The sequence below is a fragment of the Crocodylus siamensis genome, chromosome 3 (assembly GCF_052110815.1).
Source record: "Crocodylus siamensis isolate JL-2025a chromosome 3, ASM5211081v1, whole genome shotgun sequence".
NCBI lineage: Eukaryota > Metazoa > Chordata > Crocodylia > Crocodylidae > Crocodylus > Crocodylus siamensis.
This window is the reverse complement of record NC_143397.1, coordinates 85,438,966-85,459,187: the sequence shown is the minus strand read 5'-3', so window position 1 is coordinate 85,459,187 and position 20,222 is coordinate 85,438,966. Positions and strand designations below refer to the sequence as shown.

The window sequence follows — 20,222 nt, the reverse complement described above, 5'->3', positions numbered from 1 at the left end:
TGTTGGCATCCCCCCCGGAACTGTGTTGGAGCAATGCCATGCTTGATTGCTCTGGGCAAGTGTACAGTGGGCCCTGCCTCCACCAGGCTATCAAAGAGTTGAGCTAGCGTAGAATCTCTCCCCAACCACAAGCAGACCAGGGTAGGGGGTGAAGAGAGGTGTTCAGGGAATCTGTGCTAGCTCCCCTCTCTGGCAGCCAGAGCCAGGTCTGTGCAACAGATGCCTCGGTTCCCTTCCCCCCCCCACTGCAGCTAATAGTGAATTAGAGGTGTGTGCCTAGCAGCCAGTCAGAGGGGTCCTGTCACACAACTGCATTCAGCTGCCCTCCAGTCTCTGGCAGGCTGGGAGGCATGCAGGAGATCCCCCCAACCTGCTGGCCTCAGCCAGTGCAGTCATCCTACGTGTCCCTCTGCCAGTGGGTGCACTTGTGTTTTGTTCTCTCCTAAACTAACCTAGTCCACTTAGAGAAACCCACATAAGATAGTTTAAGTCTGCCTAGAGCTCTTTGAATGTCTGTACTTAGCCTTAGCTGGGGTGATTTAGTCAGGGATTATTCTACCTTTAACAGTAGGCTGGACTGGATGACCCCGTGATCCTATGTGCAGGACTATGTTCCTATATGCAGGACTGCTGTTTCATGGATGAAGGGTGGATTATTATGGTTAACACTTGCACTCTGGAATTTATACCTATTTGTTTTCCTAATGCATTAACATCTGTGTTTGTGGAGCACTTAGCAATAAATATTAAAAGGTGTTACATTTTATACAGCCTGTAATGTATTATAGAACTGGAAATTAGAGATGAAAAAACCCTCTAAGATCACCTTGTCCACACCCTGTAACTGCAGGATAATTTCTTATAGTAAACAAAAGTCTGTCCATACTTCCATTGACTTTTGTTAGGTTGACCACATGAAATCTGGGGCAGTATTTGGTCCTGAAAATTTCCCGGTCCTTTTCCATTTTACTTTTAAAAGGCTCAGGTGAGAGGTTCTATATCACCTTCCTAGGAAGATTTTCACAGTCTAATGGACAATCAGGAATTGTTTCCTGATCACCTAAGAGTTTCCCTCCCTTTCCCCACCTAATTTCATCCCATTAATCCTAGTTATGTCCCATAATTGCTTTTTGTTCTTCAAAAAGCCCAAAGGGAGGTAATCCCAACACAGAGCAAAGGGAGCAGGAGGGTGCAAAAGCCCCCATGGCTCACCAAAAGCATCCGGGAATGTCTCCTAGCTAAAAGGGAGGCGCACACCCAATGGAAGGGAGGGGCCGTCACCAGGGAGGATTATACTGCAGTTGCTTGGGGATGCAGGGGGCGGTCAGGAAGGCCAAGGCAGAGATGGAACTGGGACTAGCTTCCCGGATCAAGGACAACAAGAAATTCTTTTTTTAATACACAGGGTGCAAAAAGATGGTACTGAGTAACGTGGGGCCCTTGCAAGACATGCTGGGAAATTTGGTCGTCACACCAGACGACAAAGCTAACCTATTTAATGACTTCTTTGCCTTCATTTTCCTGAGCAGGGACCGGATCAGCCTCCCCACTGGGTCCCCCTCGGGCCCCATGGGAGGTGCGCCTAGGCCAAGGGTCAGTGAGGATCTATTCAGGGAACTTCTGGAGGGACTGGATGTATTTAAATCAGCTGGTCCGGACAATCTCCACCCCAGAGTGCTAAGGGAATTAGCTAAGGTCATTGCAGGACCCCTGGCATGGTTTTACGAGCACTCGTGATGCTGTGGTGTGGTGCCAGAGGACTGGAAGAGGGCCAGTGTGGTTCCCGTCTTCAAAAAGGGGAGGAAGGAGGACCCGAGAAACTGTAGGCCAGTTAGTCTTACCTTGATCCTGGGTAAGCTTTTGAGAGAATTATTCTGGCGCATATCCACGAGGGGCCAGCAGGGGAGATTATGCTTAGGGGCAACCAACATGGGTTCATTAGAGCCAGGTCCTATCAGACCAGCCTGGTGGCCTTCTATGACCAGGTCACCAAATCCTTAGATGCAGGGGTAGCAGTGGACATAGTCTTTCTGGACTTTCGGAAGGCCTTCGATACTCTCTCATCCCGTTCTCATTAAAAAAACTGGGGGACTGTGATGTTGACACCTACACAGTCAAATGGGTCACCAACTGGCTGGAGGGCCACACCCAGAGAGTGGTGGTGGATGGGTCATTTTCGACCCGGAGGGATGTGGGCAGTGGGGTTCTGCAGGGCTCGGTCATTAGGCCTGCACTGTTCAACATCTTCATCACTGACTTGGGCAAGGGAGTAAAAAGCACCCTGTTCAAATTTGATGTGGGGGAATGTGGGCATGCTAGAAGGAAGGAGTAGGCTACAATCAGACCTAGACAGGTTACAGGGGTGGATGAGAATAGGATGGGATTCAACACTGACAAGTGCAAGGTGCTGCACCTGGGGAGGAAGAACCAGCAGCATACCTACAGGCTGGGGAACTCCCTTCTCGTCAGTGCAGAGGCAGAAGAGGATCTTGGAGTCGTCATTGATGCCAAGATGAACATGGGCTGGCAGTGTGGGGATGCAGTCAGGAAGACCAACCGTACCTTGTCATGCATCCACAGATGCATCTCGAGCAGGTCTAAGGAGGTGATCCTCCCCCTCCATGTGACTCTGGTCTGGCCACAGCTGGAGTACTGCGTCCAGTTCTGGGTGCCGCACTTCAAGAGGGATGTGGACAGCATGGAGAGGGTCCAGAGGAGGGCCACTCGCGTGATCAGGGGACAGCAGGGCAGGCCTTATGAAGATAGGCTACGGGACCTGAACCTGTTCAGCCTCCACAAGAGAAGGCTGAGGGGGGGGATCTAGTGGCCTGTTACAAACTAGTCAGGGGGAACCAGCAGGCATTGAGGGAGTCCCTGTTTCCCTGAGCTACCAGGAGTGACTAGAAATAACAATCACAAGCTGGCAGAGGGTAAATTTAGATTAGACATCAGGAGGCGCTACTTCACTGTCAGGGCAGGTAGGATCTGGAACCAACTTCTAAGCGAAGTGGTGCTGGCTCCTATCTTGGGGGTCTTTAAGACAAGGCTAGACAATCACCTTGTTGGGGTCGTTCGACCCCAGTACTCTTTCCTGCCATGGCAGGGGGTCGAACTTTATGATCTGCTCAGGTCTCTTCTGACCCTACCAACTATGAAACTTTGAAGAACTTACAGGTGTCATGTCCTCCTTTAGTCACCGTTAAGCCAAACTATATATTTAACTTCTTCTAATCTTTTCCAGGACTGTAATAATTTATATTGCTCTCCCTGAAATCCTTGAGATGTGTCAGCTTTTGTTTGGCCTATAAGTAGGTAGATAACTTTTCATAATGATAAATTATTCATTTATTGACTCGTATGAAGTCTCAGTTTGATTACAATTTTACAGTTTTGTGTGTAGTTGTGTTTAAAATGATTCAGCAGGTTTTTCAGTGTTTAATGTGTGTGTCTTCTTTGTTTGGTTTCCGGAACAGGGTCGCCTCGTTGAGACCATAGATCTTGTTAAACCTCTAAGTGGTGGCTTGGGCTTTAGTGTTGTGGGACTGAAGAGTGAAAACAGAGGGGAACTGGGAATATTTGTGCAGGAGATTCAAGAGGGAAGTGTGGCACATAGGTAAGAACACTGATAGATTAACACATTATTATAAAATATTGCATAACATAACATGTGAACACTACATAACGATGTAATTTGGTTTGGGGGATTATTTTGCGGGCTTGTCATTGTCATGGTACCAGGGTTTATTCTTGCAGATTCTGAAGTCTAAGACATTTCTGTCTCAACTGAAAAGCAGACAAGTTAAACAAAAACTTTAAATTGTAAATGTAAAGTTAATATTAATTTATTGCATTGGAGCGAGCTGCATCTGATGACTGGTCTAATCTTTTAAAATATTGTATTTTTCCAGATGCAGGAATTGATTCTGACCTTACTTGCTGATAATGTTGCCAATTATAGTATCAGGAATATTGTTAATCTCTGTGAAAGGAAGAGTAGTTTTTTAAATGTTGTATTGAAGAAGCCATTGTTGCTGTAGATCTTGATTCTGATGCCTGCCTTACTTTGACTAGCACAAAGTAGCCTGATAGGTAGGTTTCACTGAGCAAAAGTATTCATCTCAGAATGGCTCTCTAGGTTTCACAGCTTCAAGCAATGCTTAACCTAAAATGTGTACACTAGTGAAAAAACATTGGAATTAACCAAGTGCTTCTAGATGTTCTTACGTGAAATTCAGCAATAAGTGTGCTGAAAATATCCTTTAAGCTTCAATCCTGATTCCACAAGTCATGACTGAACAGGAGAAAAAAAGACTCCTACCATGGGAACTAGATAGGCCAGGCTCAGGTACCTACAGCTAAATAGAAGGGAACAATTTAAAAGAATTTGTGTGTTCTGCTCCCCTTATCTGCCCCAGATAGCTTTGCATCTGGGTTCATCTGGTCTGTTTTGTGCCATGCCTTTGGCTCAGTCGTATGTACTGATCTGGGCTATTGATCTTCCATATGAATGTCATCTCTAAATATGTAGAGGCTGTATGATGTCTTGCAGAGTATCTTCTCACCTGCCAGTGCCATGTGCTTTGACTCTTATGCAGAGGCTCAAGCACCCACCGAAAAAATTAGCAGGTCAGCATCCACGATCCGTGGCTATTTTGGTTTTACACGATAGATCTCTGCCTGCAGACATTAACCTCCTCCCTCCCCCTCCCCTCCCCCCCCCAATGCTTTGACAGAAGCAGAGTGTTACTTCAATCCAGCTTTGTGGCATCTGTAAAGATCAGATGCTTCAACAGGGCTTTTTGACACTTTAGCTAAAGTTGATTCAATTAGCTATTAGATGAAAGTGCCAAAAAGCCCCACTAAAGCGCCTAATCTTTACAGATGCTGCAGCGCTGGGTTGAAGTAGTACACTGCCTCTTCTGGGCACTCACAGGCCTTGGCAGGAATGTGCTGAGTTTAAATTAAAGTGCCATTGTTTGTTTCGTTTTGTTTTTATGTCTGCAAGCACCCCCCAGCAAAACCCAAAGTCTTATGCAAAACCTATATACTCTCATGCATTTTTTTGTCTAAACACCATCATCACTTAATGGAGTAGAGAGTATGTGTACTAGAGTTAAATTCAGTAAAACTTGCTTTTTCTCTATATCACAGCAATTTTTCTCACAGCAGTTCCTTTTTCAAATTGCTTTTCTCTATAACAGTCCTATGCTGGTTTGTTCAAATAGAGAAGCTGAGACATATTTTCATTGTCATAGTTGATTTACAAAGAGAACAAATCATTTGTCAATTCCAGGATGGCTTTATTAGGGAACAGAACTTTTCAACTACTGCAGTGGGTTTCATAAATTTAAGGAGCCCTAGGAGTAATAAATCTTCCTATAGACAGCAAAGGCATTCCAGATTTCCAAACCAAATATTCTGGATTGAGGCTAGAAAGTGTTTTACGTGGTCACTCCTGACTATTTTGGCCCCTGAGCTAGGAGAGCTGAACCTAGAAGTGCATCATGTGGGGAAACTTGTTTTTGTGACAATTTGTAATTGTCATTTACATTTTTTAAAAGTGTGATTTCCAGAGCTTTTGCTTGTGTGAATCTAATAGAAGAAATGAAGAACGCTGTGGACAAGTTATCCATATAGACTTCTTCCTTTGAAGTAGGTCTGGGAAAGGCTCAGTATATGACTGTACAGAAGTGCTTCTTTTGCTAGGAAATGATGCATCATTTTTATAATTTATACTAGTTTTCCATTTAAAATGGATCTGTTTTATCATCCTCTCTCTTTTTTCCCTCTCTCATTTTCTGGAAACAAAATTAGTTTTCTTAATATGTTGATGAAAGTATGTTCCACTGCATGGTTTGATGAATATTCAGAACTTTTGCTCTGAACAAAGAAGAGTGCTTGGTCTGTTAAGCAAGAGACTCAAAGTCAAGAATAAACATAAGTTCCCAGGCTATGGTTGGTAGCAGCTGAGATCTGACATGCTTAGTCTCGGATGGGGGTGCAGGAAGAAGGGAGCTAGCTGGGGGGTAGTAGGCATGAGAGAGTGGCAGTGGGATTAGCTTCAAAGGGAGCTGATCACCAGGGTGCCACAGTAGCTCCTTGGAGCAAAACTGCAGGGAAAGATTAAAAAGTGGGGAAATAGAAAATGGGATAATAAAAATTTCTGGAAAATTGTCAAAATACTGTAATTTCTGTGGCAACACTTTTTGCTGTTTGTGGTTTGTGTTTCTTCTTCTCTATTTATATGCATGTGGCAGAGATGGAAGGCTGAAGGAAGCCGATCAAATCCTTGCTATTAATGGACAAGCCCTAGATCAGACAATTACGCATCAGCAGGCTATCAGCATCCTACAGAAAGCGAAAGATAATGTCCAGCTAGTTGTGGCCAGGGGCTCATTCCCTCAGCTCATCAGTCCTGTAGTTTCCCGATCTCCATCTGCTGCTAGCACAGTCTCAGCCCATTCTAACCCGGTGAGTGCATCTCAAATAAAAGGGCAGTGCATTTTCAGTTCAGCAGGGGTATGTGCATACAATATATAGTAGTGTGTGCCATCTGTGTATCCCACACCTGTTATCTTCCTTTATCAACCTGTTTCACCCCTTCAAAACATAAAAGAAACTGTTCAGCCTTGTCCAGGAGGCTCAAGGATATGCCCCTCCTTTCTATGAGCAGAATTCTTAGCCTTTAAGTCTGCCTCACCTAAATCCTAGTATTTAAAGTTCCTTTTGAAGTAGCAGTAAGCAGAATTTCCTCTCCCTCCTCACTACTTTTTTTGTATGGGGAACATAAGAACATAGATACAGCAGTTCTCCCACCCCTGGGTTGAGCTAGGGTTACGGTTGGCAGCCGTCCCTTGATACAAGGATGACAGTCCTCCAGTAAAAAAGGAAGTCAGCTGTGAGTCTGTAGGTAACTGAGGAGGCCAGCCTAAGATGCACACTGCAGACATGGCAAATAGCTCTGGGAGGAAGGAGAGGAGTGTTACAGTACTCTGTATATTATCTAATAATGCCTTGAAGGGCTAACTAAATTTGGACGCCTGTGGTTGTAACCAGTACTATTTCAGACAGCCATTAATCAAACTGCTTTAAGACAAAATATTGTTTATTTTAACAATAAGAATAAACTATTTAGTAAAAAAGGAATTTCAAAATAGCCTTACCTAAAATGTTTCCTATCTCCTGATCATAATTTATACTTACTTTCTTTAGATATCTCCAGTGGGTGTCCACTTATTGGTCTAACTCTCCAGAACTACTCCCTGGAGGGATCGTTTCTATTTAAACTTGTCATAATTTATTTGAACTTTCTATGTGCTTGGGCCTTTTCTAATTCTGATGTTCTCTCTTAACAACCCTTAAGGGTATATGGAAAAGCGGTTTTCCTTGAGCTATATTTTTCTTTCCTGATTGCTTTTTTCTTTAAAGGCCTCTATTAAGCTAAACCAGTATAGTCATACAATACCCATTCCAAAAACCTGATAAAAACCAATATTATTACAGAGTACTGACTTTTTCCTTGCAATATCCAGCCTGGGCAAAAGTTATTAAGCAGGAATTATTCCAGGCTTATCCTGTCAGTAACAGACAGTGTGCCATAGCTGGGGAGCCTATCTACCACTTACGGGACAATTCTGGGTGCAGTTATTTAAAGTAGTATTGAAGAGACCTTCATTCCTCAGTTTGGGTTGAACATGCCTAGTGCCACATAGTGTTATAGTTATGTTTTACGTCAATTAAATAGTACTTTGCATTCCCTATTTTTTTAATTAGCAGACATGAGATATGTAGGAGTTTTCTGGCTTGTGCTTCCATAGGCAGAGGAGTAGAAAGCTGCTGGATTTTCTTTGTTGGGAAGAGGTCTGGTGTGGGGGACTCCTTAGGGTTCAGAGAGCTAGCTTAGCCAATTTGTGTAGCCAGTTTCTGCATTTCACCATGTCCCTTTCTGGGGTAGGGGAATTTTGAGGTGGAGGCTTGGCTGGCTGGCATAATCTATTATTGCCATTTCTAGTTGATGAATGTTCACTTTTGAGGTATAGCCTGTGTGCCCCATTTAGAATAGCTGCCAGGCTGCTCTGGAAATGGAGTCAAACTGCTCCCTAAATCAGGCATCCTTGCAGTTCTTCTTTTAGTTGCAGCTGAAATCTGGGGCTTACAGTGGCTTTTTCAGTGCACTCACATGATTTCCATAAACTTACATTAGAGGAGATGTAGAGTCTCTTGATACTTAGAAGCATAATAATGCAGCCATAATAATGCAGCCAGGCATATGGGGGAACTGCTACATACAGGGGCATTGTTGACTTCTGGATGCTGCTGCCTTAACCCCTCCAAACATCCCAAGGTAGCAGTCACAGTTATCCTGCCCTAGTAAATGCTACCACTAATCCCGATCGATGCTGAGTATTCCTACTGGGACCTGAAGGCACCCACAGCTGATCAGGACCCTTAAGAAATTGATCTGTAAACTAATTAATTGAGAAGATACATAGTGGGGAAATTTAACCTATTGAATGAATAATGTATCTTGTGAAATGTCCATTGCCATTTCAGTTGGGCTAGTGATAATAGAACAATGGCAGCTCTTCATCATTCTTTTAATCCTACTGTTCTAGAAATAAGGGGCATCTTTATACGTGCTCTGGGGATGGATGGGGGGAGGTGCTTTAATTAGAGGGCTCTGAGAGTTGCTGTATCTAAAAGTGCCTGCAGCATCTCGTGTATTTTGAGTCCCGTACTTCAAAATGGTGGTGGAGATGCTTTAACTAAAATCTTATTCAATGAGCTTTAGTTAAAGCACCCCTGCTGCCATTTTGAAGCACAGGCATACTGAATACACAAAATGCGGGGGCTGCTGGAGTATGCTTATTAGCACTCTCCAGCAGACTCGATTAATTGAGTCTGTTCCAATGCACTGTAATTACAGGCACCCAATATCCTCTTAGCGTGTGACAAGTTATAATATGTGTGAGTCATTAGTTTAATGTTTTGCAAGGTTATATTTATTCTTTTCAGGTCCACTGGCAACACGTGGAAACTATTGAATTGGTGAATGATGGATCAGGTCTGGGATTTGGGATAGTGGGAGGAAAGTCAACAGGAGTGATAGTTAAAACCATCCTTCCTGGAGGAGTAGCTGATCAGGTAAATTAATTCTAGCAACTTCTCGTTTACTGTTTACCATAGTGTATAAAGTTTATGTAAGTCTGTCAGTGTAACATGAAGGAACAATAATTTTCTTCCACCTAGGCCGAAAGAAAGCAATGATAGTATAATAGAGATTATGGAATTATCCTGATTAAGGCTCTATACCAAAAACAGAATTTGGCTTCTAAGCCATTTCCTCTGTTACCTAGTACCATTCCTGCTGTGTGCTGATGAGTATTTCGTATTAAGAAACAGTCTTTCATCAGTTCCAATTCAAAACAAAGTGTCCAAAATTTTGTATCCAAATTTGGTGATCTCAGTCTGTTTCCTTAGGGGCTGCATCTACACGAGTGGCCGACTGTGTAGTTGTTACTGCGTAGTCATTTAGTACTTGCATAAAAGCAGTTACTAAATTAATGCGGAGTTACAGCATTACTGTACAGCACCATTGCTGCAGTTTTTTCCCAATGCTGCTGTGCAGTAGCTCGTTACTACTGTGCAATATCACTGCACTGTTAGTGCCCAGCAGCGCTACTGCATACTAGTGTCTCATGTAGATGCTCCCAGGGAGAAGTGTCTGTAACAGTCAGTGACTGAGTGGGTGTGGAGAATTACTATTCTTTTGACTAATAAAAACAGACTGTGCAGGACAACATTGAGGCACAGAGACAGGGTAGTGTTTAGAAGCTTGCACTGCTATGAACAACTCCCTGAGATGTGTGCCATTTTAATACTTTTAACGGGGACTAAATTCATATGACGTATTTTTGAATTTTAAAATGAAAGCAATAAGAGACTAAATTAAAAAATGCCTTAAGAGCAGTGTAATCTTAACAGATACCACAGTAAATGAGACATTTATTTTGTTTTAAAATTATGATTAAGCCCAAGGACCAGGTGTTTAAAGAAGGGTATGTATGCATTTGTGTTTGGTCATATCTTCACACAGTTGTGGTGTAAATGGATACTTCAAAGCGAAAATTCCCATCTGTGCATGCAAGTGCTAAATATGGGGAAGCAGGCTGCATAATTTCACAGATTTTGCATGTACAAGTGAATGTCTTCTTTTGTTCTAAACATTGCTAGGTACACATGAAGCCATACTTGTCTCACATTGAGTGTATGCTTTCCCTCTCTGCTAAAATATGGTCTGATATTAGAAAATTATAGTCACATAGTCACACAGCTCTCACATTTTAAAACAACTAACCCACACATGACTTCCAGCTCATATGTTTAGGAAAGGGGAAAGAGCACTTGCTAGTATTTTTAATTACTGTTATGTCTGGTTGGTTACTTGCTCATCTAGCATGGAAGGTTATGCAGTGGAGACCATATTCTGAAAATTGGTGATACAGATCTGAGTGGCATGAGTAGTGAGCAAGTGGCCCAAGTTCTGAGACAGTGTGGAAATCGAGTGAAGCTGGTCATTGCAAGAGGTCCCATGGAGGAACCACCTCCACCAGCAGTCCCACCAGGCACCCCTATACCAACATCCGTGGCTGAGAAACAGGTAAATGGAAACAAAATGTGTAAGATATGTTAAATGTTTTCCAGAAATTGGATAGCTTTACATTTAGTTTTTGAAGAACCAATATTTCAACAACCGGCATGTTTTCAGCCTGTATACATGAAAAGCTGGATTCTAAAAGCAAAAGGAAGGATCCCCCTTACAGTTGGGGAAGTTTGTTCATAGTGGACTTTTAGAATCCAAGTTTGAAGGCACATGTACAATGCAAATAATTTTAGAAGTGTTTTGGGAACAGCTGAAAGATCAGGTGCTGCAACAACTCCCAGTGTTTTCCAACCCTTTCTGTTGGCTGCGCCAGCTGGATCTGCAGCGCTTTTCCCTGCCGGCCTCTCCTCTTCCTCCCCAGGCAAACTTTTTATCTCCAGATTGTCACAACCTTCCATCAGACAACCCTTTCCTATGCCAGCTGGCATACAGCTGCAGGTCCTTTCCTAGGTCACCTGGCACAGCTTCATTTGCTAGCCAAATGCCAGCCATTCAGCCAGCTGCTCCCCTTATTTTTCCTCTGATGCTCCGACACTGCAACTTTTCTCTACTGCTTTCACTCTTTCCTGAGAAGCAAACCTGTCTACAGATGCCTCCAGGACCATCCATATGCCTAACTGATTCCCTCTTAAAATCATGAAAGTGTGTCAGGGGAGCAAAGAGTTTGTATAGAAAAAAGGTAAAATAGATTGTTAATTTATAACAAGTTCCCAGGTTCCATTTGCTTATCCAGTTGGTTGTTGCAATGAAAATCACCACCTCTTCAACAGGCATGCTGTAGTAGATGTATTACAATATGTACAGGATTCCCTCACTTTATGTGATATATGTGTTCCTGGAAAATGGGGTATAACTTGAGTTTGCATAAAGGGAACCCACTTTACAATGTAACAAAAAGGGATACATTCCAAGATCTTGACTATACTGACCCCCAGACCCATTTCTACCACTTTTACAAGACAATTTTGGTACTCACCAACAGCAGACAGTACACATAAGCATAGGGCAGTATCATAATGGGGATGGCAACTATGTGTTGCAGATAACAAGCAAGGAGCACAGATCTACACAGGAGACTATATTTTGGTGTGCGTCACTCTCACAATGCACTGCACAAAGCAGCTGACTGCGGGCTTCCACTACACCAATAGCATAAAGGTGAATTTACCTTGCATATAGTTATTCTTGATATAAAAAGGATCATTGCTTGAGGGTGAATTCGCACATACAGAACTTGCATAAATCGAGGAATGCCTGTACTCTAAACAGCAGTTTAAATAGGACATTCAAGTATTCTTTTTTTTGGCTTTGTAACATTCCCCAGTAGTGAATTACGAAACAACTTAATATTTGTGTGGTAGAATCAATACCATAATGAGCACACAAATTGACACATGTAAGTAGATGAATAAAATAAAAGACAGGAAATGGTCGTTTTTTTTTCTAAAATATATCTTATTTGCACTCAAAAATTATTGTCATTTTTAGCTACTGTGACTATGTCTAGAGATAATCTTGTGCATATCGAATTATTTAAAGTACTTCAAGCCACGTGGTTTTATTAATGGTTAGAGGCAAACTCTTGAAATGGTCTTTCTTATTTAAGAGTTTCTTACTCAAAAACTTAATTATTTCATAGTTCCCAAAAAGACAAACAAGGTAAGGAAATAGTACTGGTGGGTTGGGATGAGCAGGTTCCTCTTAATATGCATACTAGGTCTTCTTGAAACAATTGGGGAAGGAAATTATTGTTTATCATGTATGCAAGCCCCAAAGAGAAACAAACTTATTTGATCCTTGGTTCCAGCTTGGAACGTTATCCCTTTAAAATTTTTTGGAAAATGCAATATACTGAAATGAGATGCTTCTGAGGAAGTTTGTGTGCAGAAAATGTATTATAGAGAGGGATGAATGACGAACTTGAAAATTTTGTTTATCTTCAAAGAGAAATTTTGGAGGGGCAGTTGATTCTCATGACTTCCTGGATCAAAACAGATTATCTTTAGGATTTTCTGGTTGCGATGTGATACGGTTGCAGCTCTGAAACAACATAATTATTTTAGTATTTTCTATTATCAAATAAATTATGGAAAAAAACCCGTTTTACCTCCTTCCTCACCTTTCCCCATGTTATATTCTCTCATGCCTTCAACACAGCTTCTCACAGAAGTCATTCTGTATTTGGAAAGCTGCCTATCCCTGCACAAAATTTCTCTTTTTAGAGAAGGTGCAGACAGAGAAACTCTGCTGATAATGCTGTTAGCCTTCTCCCTCTCTAATGCATAACAACATTTAACCCTTAGAGTTTGACCAGAGAACCTTCTTCAGGCGAAAGAAGTGAGGATGATGCCAGTGAACTGGCACTCCTCACTATGTCCCCTAGGAAAGATCTGTCCTTCAGAAATTCATCAGCTCACGCAGATGCAAGCAATTATCAGGCTGTAATCCTGGACCATTATTATCTCTGGTCCAAATAACCCTCTAATATGATGGGCAGATGTGCTTTGGAGCTGCAGAATTAGATGTTCTTCTCATACTCATAAACATCTAGAAATCTGTTCATTTATTCCAATAAAGGAATGAAGTCATACCCTCAGCTGCTGTACCTCAGCATAGTCTTACTAAAGTCAATAGAACTCTGCTGAGATACACCAGCCAATGAATTTTTATTTTGAACAGCAGCAAAAAAGCCAATTTGTGGAAATGATATACTTGAATGCAATGAAGTTAAGTTTTCCAAGTTGATTTCTTTAATACTAAGGCAGTTATTGTTGAGGTAGGTATTTAATATGCATTCTCCGGTTGTAATCATAGCACTTCCGTTAGAAATAAATAAATGATTTGTTACTCAAAGCATTCTTTTATGTAGAGGACTGTAGTGGGTGTTAGTGGTGATTGTCATTATTTAGCTGCTGGAAGTATAATTGCTACCTTCTAAAATAGAAATTTCAAGGCTTGCTAAAAACAGGAAACATAATTGTTTCAATAGAAAAAGATTTCATTATGTTTTACACTTGGCACATATAGCAGAAAAAAAAAATCTGAGTAGTTATTGGGCACTTATTTAAAAGTGAATGCAGAAAAATATAACTTTATACTTTGTTATTTTACATTTAGCACATTGGTTCTTGTTATCTGCATAAAGCAGATTGAATGAGGAGTTCTAGAATAACTCCATTCTATACACTGAAGTGTGTAAAGCATCTGTTGTATAAATCATGTGCAAGACATTTGATGTTCAATTTTTTTAAAGGTCTACCGGTCATTTAGTATTCAGCGAGTAATTCCGCAGTCTGTAGACCCGTATCAGGGAGATTAGAAAAGTGGGTGGCAGGATCCCAGTAACAAGCAGATGAGGAATATTATCTGTGTAACATGACTGTCTGAATTCCAGGACAGGAGCAGAAGAAAAGTTATTGCTTGTTTGTGACATTTGTCCTTGGTTCTTAACATCATGGAATGAAGTTGCATTTAAGAAGCTTTACTCTGTCATTACTTTTTTTTTAGGCAGAGACGACTGTTGATAGCTATGAAGATGGTGAGAAATTTGATGTGGAGCTGACTAAAAACATCCAAGGATTAGGAATAACTATTGCTGGTTACATTGGAGACAAAACTTCAGGTAATGTTAAATCCTGAAGTTTTCAGCATAGACTAGCTAGTATGCATTCCAAATTTGACTTATGCTCTAGTATATGCATCTATGAGTGAAAACTTTCTAATGGTCATAAAAAAAGAATTGAAATCTTTGTAGTGGGAGATACAGATGTGATCTATGTTCCATTACAAACCCCATATTTAGGGCTTATAAATTGAATTAATTAAAAAAAATAATTCTTGGCCAAACTATAGCATAAGCCTTCTTTAAAAAAATTCTGAAATAAATTGATGCAGCTATTTTTCAGGTAGATGGCTGCTCTTTTTTTTTTTTTAAGTAAATACATTTTTTTTGCATTTCTGCAGCAAATAGGTTAATAATGAAAACAGTTTTACCTGTTGTTTTTAAAAACTAAATCAATTTCTGCTCCTAATCATGTATGTATATAGTAAATCTGGATTATCTCTTGGTTTTGGTTATTCCATCTTTATTTACTGGTGTAACTGCGAATGAAATTGGGCTGCCTAAATTAAACAAAAATCTAATGCTCACATGAAGCAGTTATATTTGTAATAATTTCAACTGAATTTGAGAGAAATGATCCCAAATGTTATGACTGATCCATATAAAGAAAATAAATAATACATTATTATTATTACAACAGAAATAATAATAGTAGAAATTATGGGTGCCTCATACATCATTCTCAAATGTTTGAGAATATGATGGTGCATAAGCATTAATCCTATACTCTCTGCACAGCCCTGAACTGTCCCCAGCTAATAAACCCAGTGTATAGCCCCATATATCTTTGTTGCTTTCTCCAACTCCCTCCAGTCCCTATTTGACACCTTTTGCCTTCCTAAACCCTGTTCTGACTTCTTACTCTCACATTCTTGCTCACAATAACTAGTTAACTATTAATTGTCTTTTGGAGGACTGTCACCCTTTCAGTATTTATCCTGGATACTTCTGCTACCCTTTCTGGTTCTCATGGTCTCCATTGCTGCCTTTTGCCTTATTTAGGTATTACAGGATGAGTTAAGGCAACTATGGCAAGACATTTAGGCTGCTGACAGATGTGGGAAAAAAAAAGTCTTTACCAAAAGAATCATCCCATTAGTTCGACCTGTCTCCACAGTATCTGTATATATTGCGTGCTTCAGCGTGGCTTTTTGGAGCTTTAATCTAAAGCTGGTTCAATCAGCTATTTGATAAAAGCACCAAAAAAGCCCCATGAAAGCACCCAACCTATATATATGCTGGATGCATTCTATATATATGCTGGATGAGACAGGTCCAGCTAATGCAGTGCCTCTTCTGGGCATGTGCTGGGTTCAGTGTGGGAGTGTGCTGAGTTTAAAGTGCTGTTTTTGTATTTTTTTTTTGCATCTGCAAGCATAATTAGTTTATAATGAGAACTAGCTGGAAGTTCAGATGAAATATTTCTCTCTCTCTCAGAAATTGCTCATGAAGTAAAACAAACAAATTTGCAGTTATGTATCATGGAAATTTTGATGGAATATGTTGACTTTTCTGTCACAGTTGGCTCCCCAGACTGGCAGACTTTATCAGTAGTTGGCTTTTTGGGTTTCCAGGCTCAGTGCTTACTATAAATGACCCAGTTTTGCTCTTAATGAAGAAAGGCAGGAGAGAAGGGAGAGGAAGTTTGATTGGCTGAAATTCTTGTCTATGTTATGTTTACTTACTTTACTTTGAGGTGGGGGGGGGAGTAGGAGATTATTACATCTTTTAGACAACTTTAATAATAAATAATAAAATTGTTTTTAAATCTCAGAGCCTTCAGGTATCTTTGTGAAAAGTATTACAAAAGGCAGTGCTGTTGAACATGATGGTAGAATCCATGTTGGAGATCAAATTATAGCTGTAAGTGGACGTCAGTATATTTGAACTTGTATGTGAAATATAATCAAATTTGGTGGGTAGAGGGGTTGGAATATTGGGTTTACTTTATAGCACTGATCAAAACAGATGAAGATTTAGTGGGAAATGATGGCTCTTTTGTTTTGTTTAAATGTTTTATAACACTGTCTTTCTGATAGTGCTTGTTTTATAAATAGGGCTCTGTTCCTTAAAAAAAAAAAAAAGTGATCAGTGACACTTTTGTTTTCTCTTAGCAATAGAGAGTTCTTAGCATGCCCAGTGAAAGCAGAGATCTTATTCATTAGGTCTCATAGAAAGCAAATACTTGTTAAGTAATTTCAACGAGACCTAAAATTATACCCCACTGCAAGTTTCTTAGCTTCTCTGAGAAAGAAAAGACCCTTTTATAACAACAAAACTGTGGGTAACAGGTGGGAGAATTTCTCAAGATTCTTCATTGGAAATATTGGGTAGTAGGATTTGGAATTCAAATGCATAAATTATTTTTATCTTGGAGATATCAGAACTACCCTTTTAGCTCCATGTAAAGCAAATAGTAGAAGGAAGCTAATTTATATGTGGGCATACATGTGTGTGTATGTATGTGTATATATATGTTTTTACTGTGATGTAAATATGGGTTACAAACAGCTAAATATAATAAAATCTGAGTAGTTTTCTGGAATCTGCAACTGCAGAAAGATCTGAGTTAGTTTGAGGCATAAAAAAAGGAAAGAACAAAAGAAAAAATAACAGGGTTCAATTTAACATGAAAAAGTTTAATAGTACAAGCTCATTTTATATTACTCTCTATTTAGACTATATTTAGACAAGCACTGAAGAGTTGGAAGAAGTTCAGAGAAGGACAGCAAAAATGATTAAGGGACTGGAGGGATTGATTTTTCATGCAGGGAGGATTAAAATAAAGGAATATGTGTACTGTATAGATAGGCAGGCCAAACAAGTACTAGGGTAAAGGGATATGATATTTCTGCAAGGACTTGAAGGATAAACACACCAAGGAGACATAGAAATAAGTTATGATTTGGGGCTTAAGAGGAAGAGTGTATTTCTGGAAGTAATAAAACTGAGCAAAGGAATACTTTGCCTGAGTATCAGAGAGATAAATTAAATTAAGTTTATTAGATGGTAGAATAGCTTTACAGCAGACTAGATAGAAGTGCAGTTGCTTAAAACTGTGGACTAGAATAAGCAAGTATAGATTAACTATATGAATAGTGCTCGACTGGCTAAGGGAAAGTTGTGGGATATCTTGCATTTGATTTCTGTGATTCTCTGATTAAATAGTTAATATGCACAGAAGATATTTTAAATTTTTTAAATATTGTTTACACAGAGAAATATTTATGGAACAGTAAAAGAAATGTTTCCCTTTGCTTTCCTTATCACCTACCCTCATTAGATAAGCACCAATGATGACCATATTTGGCTCTCTTGCCTCAAATTTTCTACCTATAAGTAATGATGTTAGGATCACTAGGGTGTGGACAGTTATACAAACATCTATCAGTATATAGAAATCAGGCATACATTATTTTAGCTTCCAGCAGCATATGAAACAAAACATTAAAAACACTGGCTGTTGTTTACAGCCCTGCTACCTTCATTGCTGTTATGATGATAATAATTGTGCGATATTATAGCCAAAACTGTCTTGTGTAGTCCATGCAACAGTAGCCATTGTGTTTTTTCTCCATTATCTACCCCTTTCATGACCTTGCTTTGTGACTTGCAAGTTACCTTGGAGGCAGAGAATACTTTAATGTATTTTTCTCTATCTGGTGGCTTTCTGGTTAATAGATTCCTTTTAATCATGCAGGTGGATGGGACAAATCTTCAGGGTTTTACCAACCAGCAGGCAGTAGAGGTTTTGCGTCACACAGGACAAACAGTTCGACTCACTTTGGTCAGAAGAGGGCTAAAACAGGAAAATCATGTACAGTCCCATGAGGACAGCAGTGCAGCTGTTCAGAAGGACATAATGTTCCATACAATGAATAATGGCACTGATAAAGGTAATTAGAACTGCTTTTACTTCAAGGAAACTGAATGCATAGCCTGAAAAGAAAATGGCAATAGAATTGTTGAGTGAAATTCCTTTCTGGTACTACTATCTATGCAGCTCTTCCAGGGATCGCTATTTGCATTTTTAATTAGTGCTTAGAAGGAATAGCATTATTTGTTCATTCCCAAAATAGATTTTGATGTCAGTTGTCTAGACCACTGGTTCTGAACTGGAATATCATGGCACCTGGCCATAGGTGCCATGAAACCTCCTCAGGGGTGTTGCAATACAGGCATTGCTGCCACAGCAGCAACTGGGTAAAACTGCCCTGTACACATTCCAGCTGAATTAGGGCTGTGATCAGCCTCAAGCACGTGGAGCTTCTCAGCTGTAGCCCTTTCTAGTTCAGCCCCTCCCGTGGTCATCCCAGAAACAGAGGTACATGGGATAGTGCTGCCTGCACATCTCTGTTTCTGGTCTGGACTGGGTGGGCCTACACAGCATGAGTCAGCTTCTGCTTCAGGCTGATCACATCCTTAACGTAGTAGGAGTGTATGTACATGCCACAGCCCTTCCCAGGTGGACAGTGTTTTATCCAGGGGTATAATAATCCCATTTGGGAAGCACCAAATTGAGGCAGCACCAACAGTGGTTCTCAACTGTGGGTGCTGCCAAATTTTAAAAAATGGTGGAGGAGTGACCTGACTGAAAAGGTTGTAAACCACTGTTCTAGACTCTTGCTGGTATGTTATAAGGCTTTGAGCCTGAAAGTCCTTGCTTATAATATAAGGCAGATGAGTGCAGAATTGGCCTGATCCTGTTCAAGTATGAATGGAGAATACAAGCAGACACAAGCAGAGTAAGCAAAGACTTAGCCTCTTCCATGAGCAGAAGCCCCCTGCATTTCTGCATGCCATTTGAAGACTTTACTTGCATGAAATGCTGAAGATAAAAAAGTGATGTTTGGGTAAAGACAACTGGTGACAATCTCATACAGTGTATCACGTGTATTAGGTGTATGCATATCAGATGTCATTGTCAAATGTTGCCGTCAGGTACATTAGTAAGGTTTTAATACAAACAGTTAATATTATGTTGTAAATATACATCTTGAGAGAGATCAGTAAATCAGTGTTTTGGGTACATACAGCGTCCACACAGGCTGAACATAAAGACATTTTTCAAATAAACCAAGTTATTGATCACTATCAGAATTCCCAACTTACAAATTAAACCATAAGTACTCTTGTAGTTGTACAAATCTTGCAAGAGCAATTGTTCATTGTATCCTTTCTCAGTATTTTCAGACTCACATAAAACTGTAAAGGAATCAACTTGCATAGCTTAGACTCTTCCATAGAAATTAATGTGTCTCCTGCCCAGAGATGTTCAAATCTTGTGACTGCAAGCAACAGTTCTCCCACCTAATATTTACTGTCATAGTAGTACTTTTGGCAGAGATCCTGTCCAATAGCTTGGTTTGAAAGAATAAGTGGTGTTATATATAGGGGTCTACGCAAATTGAAGCAGGCGACCGATTTCACTGGCAGGTTATGGGGCTGGACACTATTTTTGTGAGCTTATCATGGCAAGCCCTCCCTCCACCCCCATGCCACTGCCAAGGGACCCAGTGGCCTTGCCTGTCACTACTGATTGGTTGAGGGCTGTCCATTATGTGACCTGGTGTCTTTGCTGCTTTGTTGAGATGGGTGGGGCCATATGACAGGCAGCCCTCTCAGCCAGTCAGGGGCAGGGACAGCAGCCATCTTGCCTGCTCCCCTTCATGCTGGCAGCTCTCCCTCCCCTCTTGTCCTCTGTCAGGCTGCACAGCTGGGCCACAGCAGCCATGAGGTTTGTTGACTTCCACTTGGGAGGCAGCATTTTACTTTTATTCAGTTCCCCTCTCCCCAGATTTCGCAGACATCATTTGATTTTGTGATTTCTGTAAAATGCACAAAATTACAATTTGAGTAGGTCCCTACTTATGAATTGGTGGTTCTCAGCCTCTGGCCTGTAGATTAGATCTGTCCCATGGAGCTGTCATCCAGATC

The 20,222-nt window shown here is 40.6% G+C and overlaps 1 protein-coding gene across 25 annotated transcripts in view; it reads left to right on the top strand.

Moving 5' to 3' along the window:
* Positions 1 to 20,222, top strand: part of MPDZ (multiple PDZ domain crumbs cell polarity complex component) — a 139,807-nt gene that overhangs the window by 39,484 nt on the left and 80,101 nt on the right. For 24 of the 25 annotated variants that reach the window (XM_090038695.1, XM_090038692.1, XM_090038688.1 and 21 more), the window contains 7 exons: positions 3,474 to 3,613; positions 6,258 to 6,471; positions 9,016 to 9,144; positions 10,457 to 10,660; positions 14,171 to 14,285; positions 16,060 to 16,148; positions 17,986 to 18,181. In XM_090038695.1, coding sequence (XP_089894821.1) covers positions 3,474 to 3,613; positions 6,258 to 6,471; positions 9,016 to 9,144; positions 10,457 to 10,660; positions 14,171 to 14,285; positions 16,060 to 16,148; positions 17,986 to 18,181 — 1,087 coding nt within the window. The remainder of the gene's footprint in view (positions 1 to 3,473; positions 3,614 to 6,257; positions 6,472 to 9,015; positions 9,145 to 10,456; positions 10,661 to 14,170; positions 14,286 to 16,059; positions 16,149 to 17,985; positions 18,182 to 20,222) is intronic. The other variant, XM_090038701.1, reaches the window with a different exon arrangement.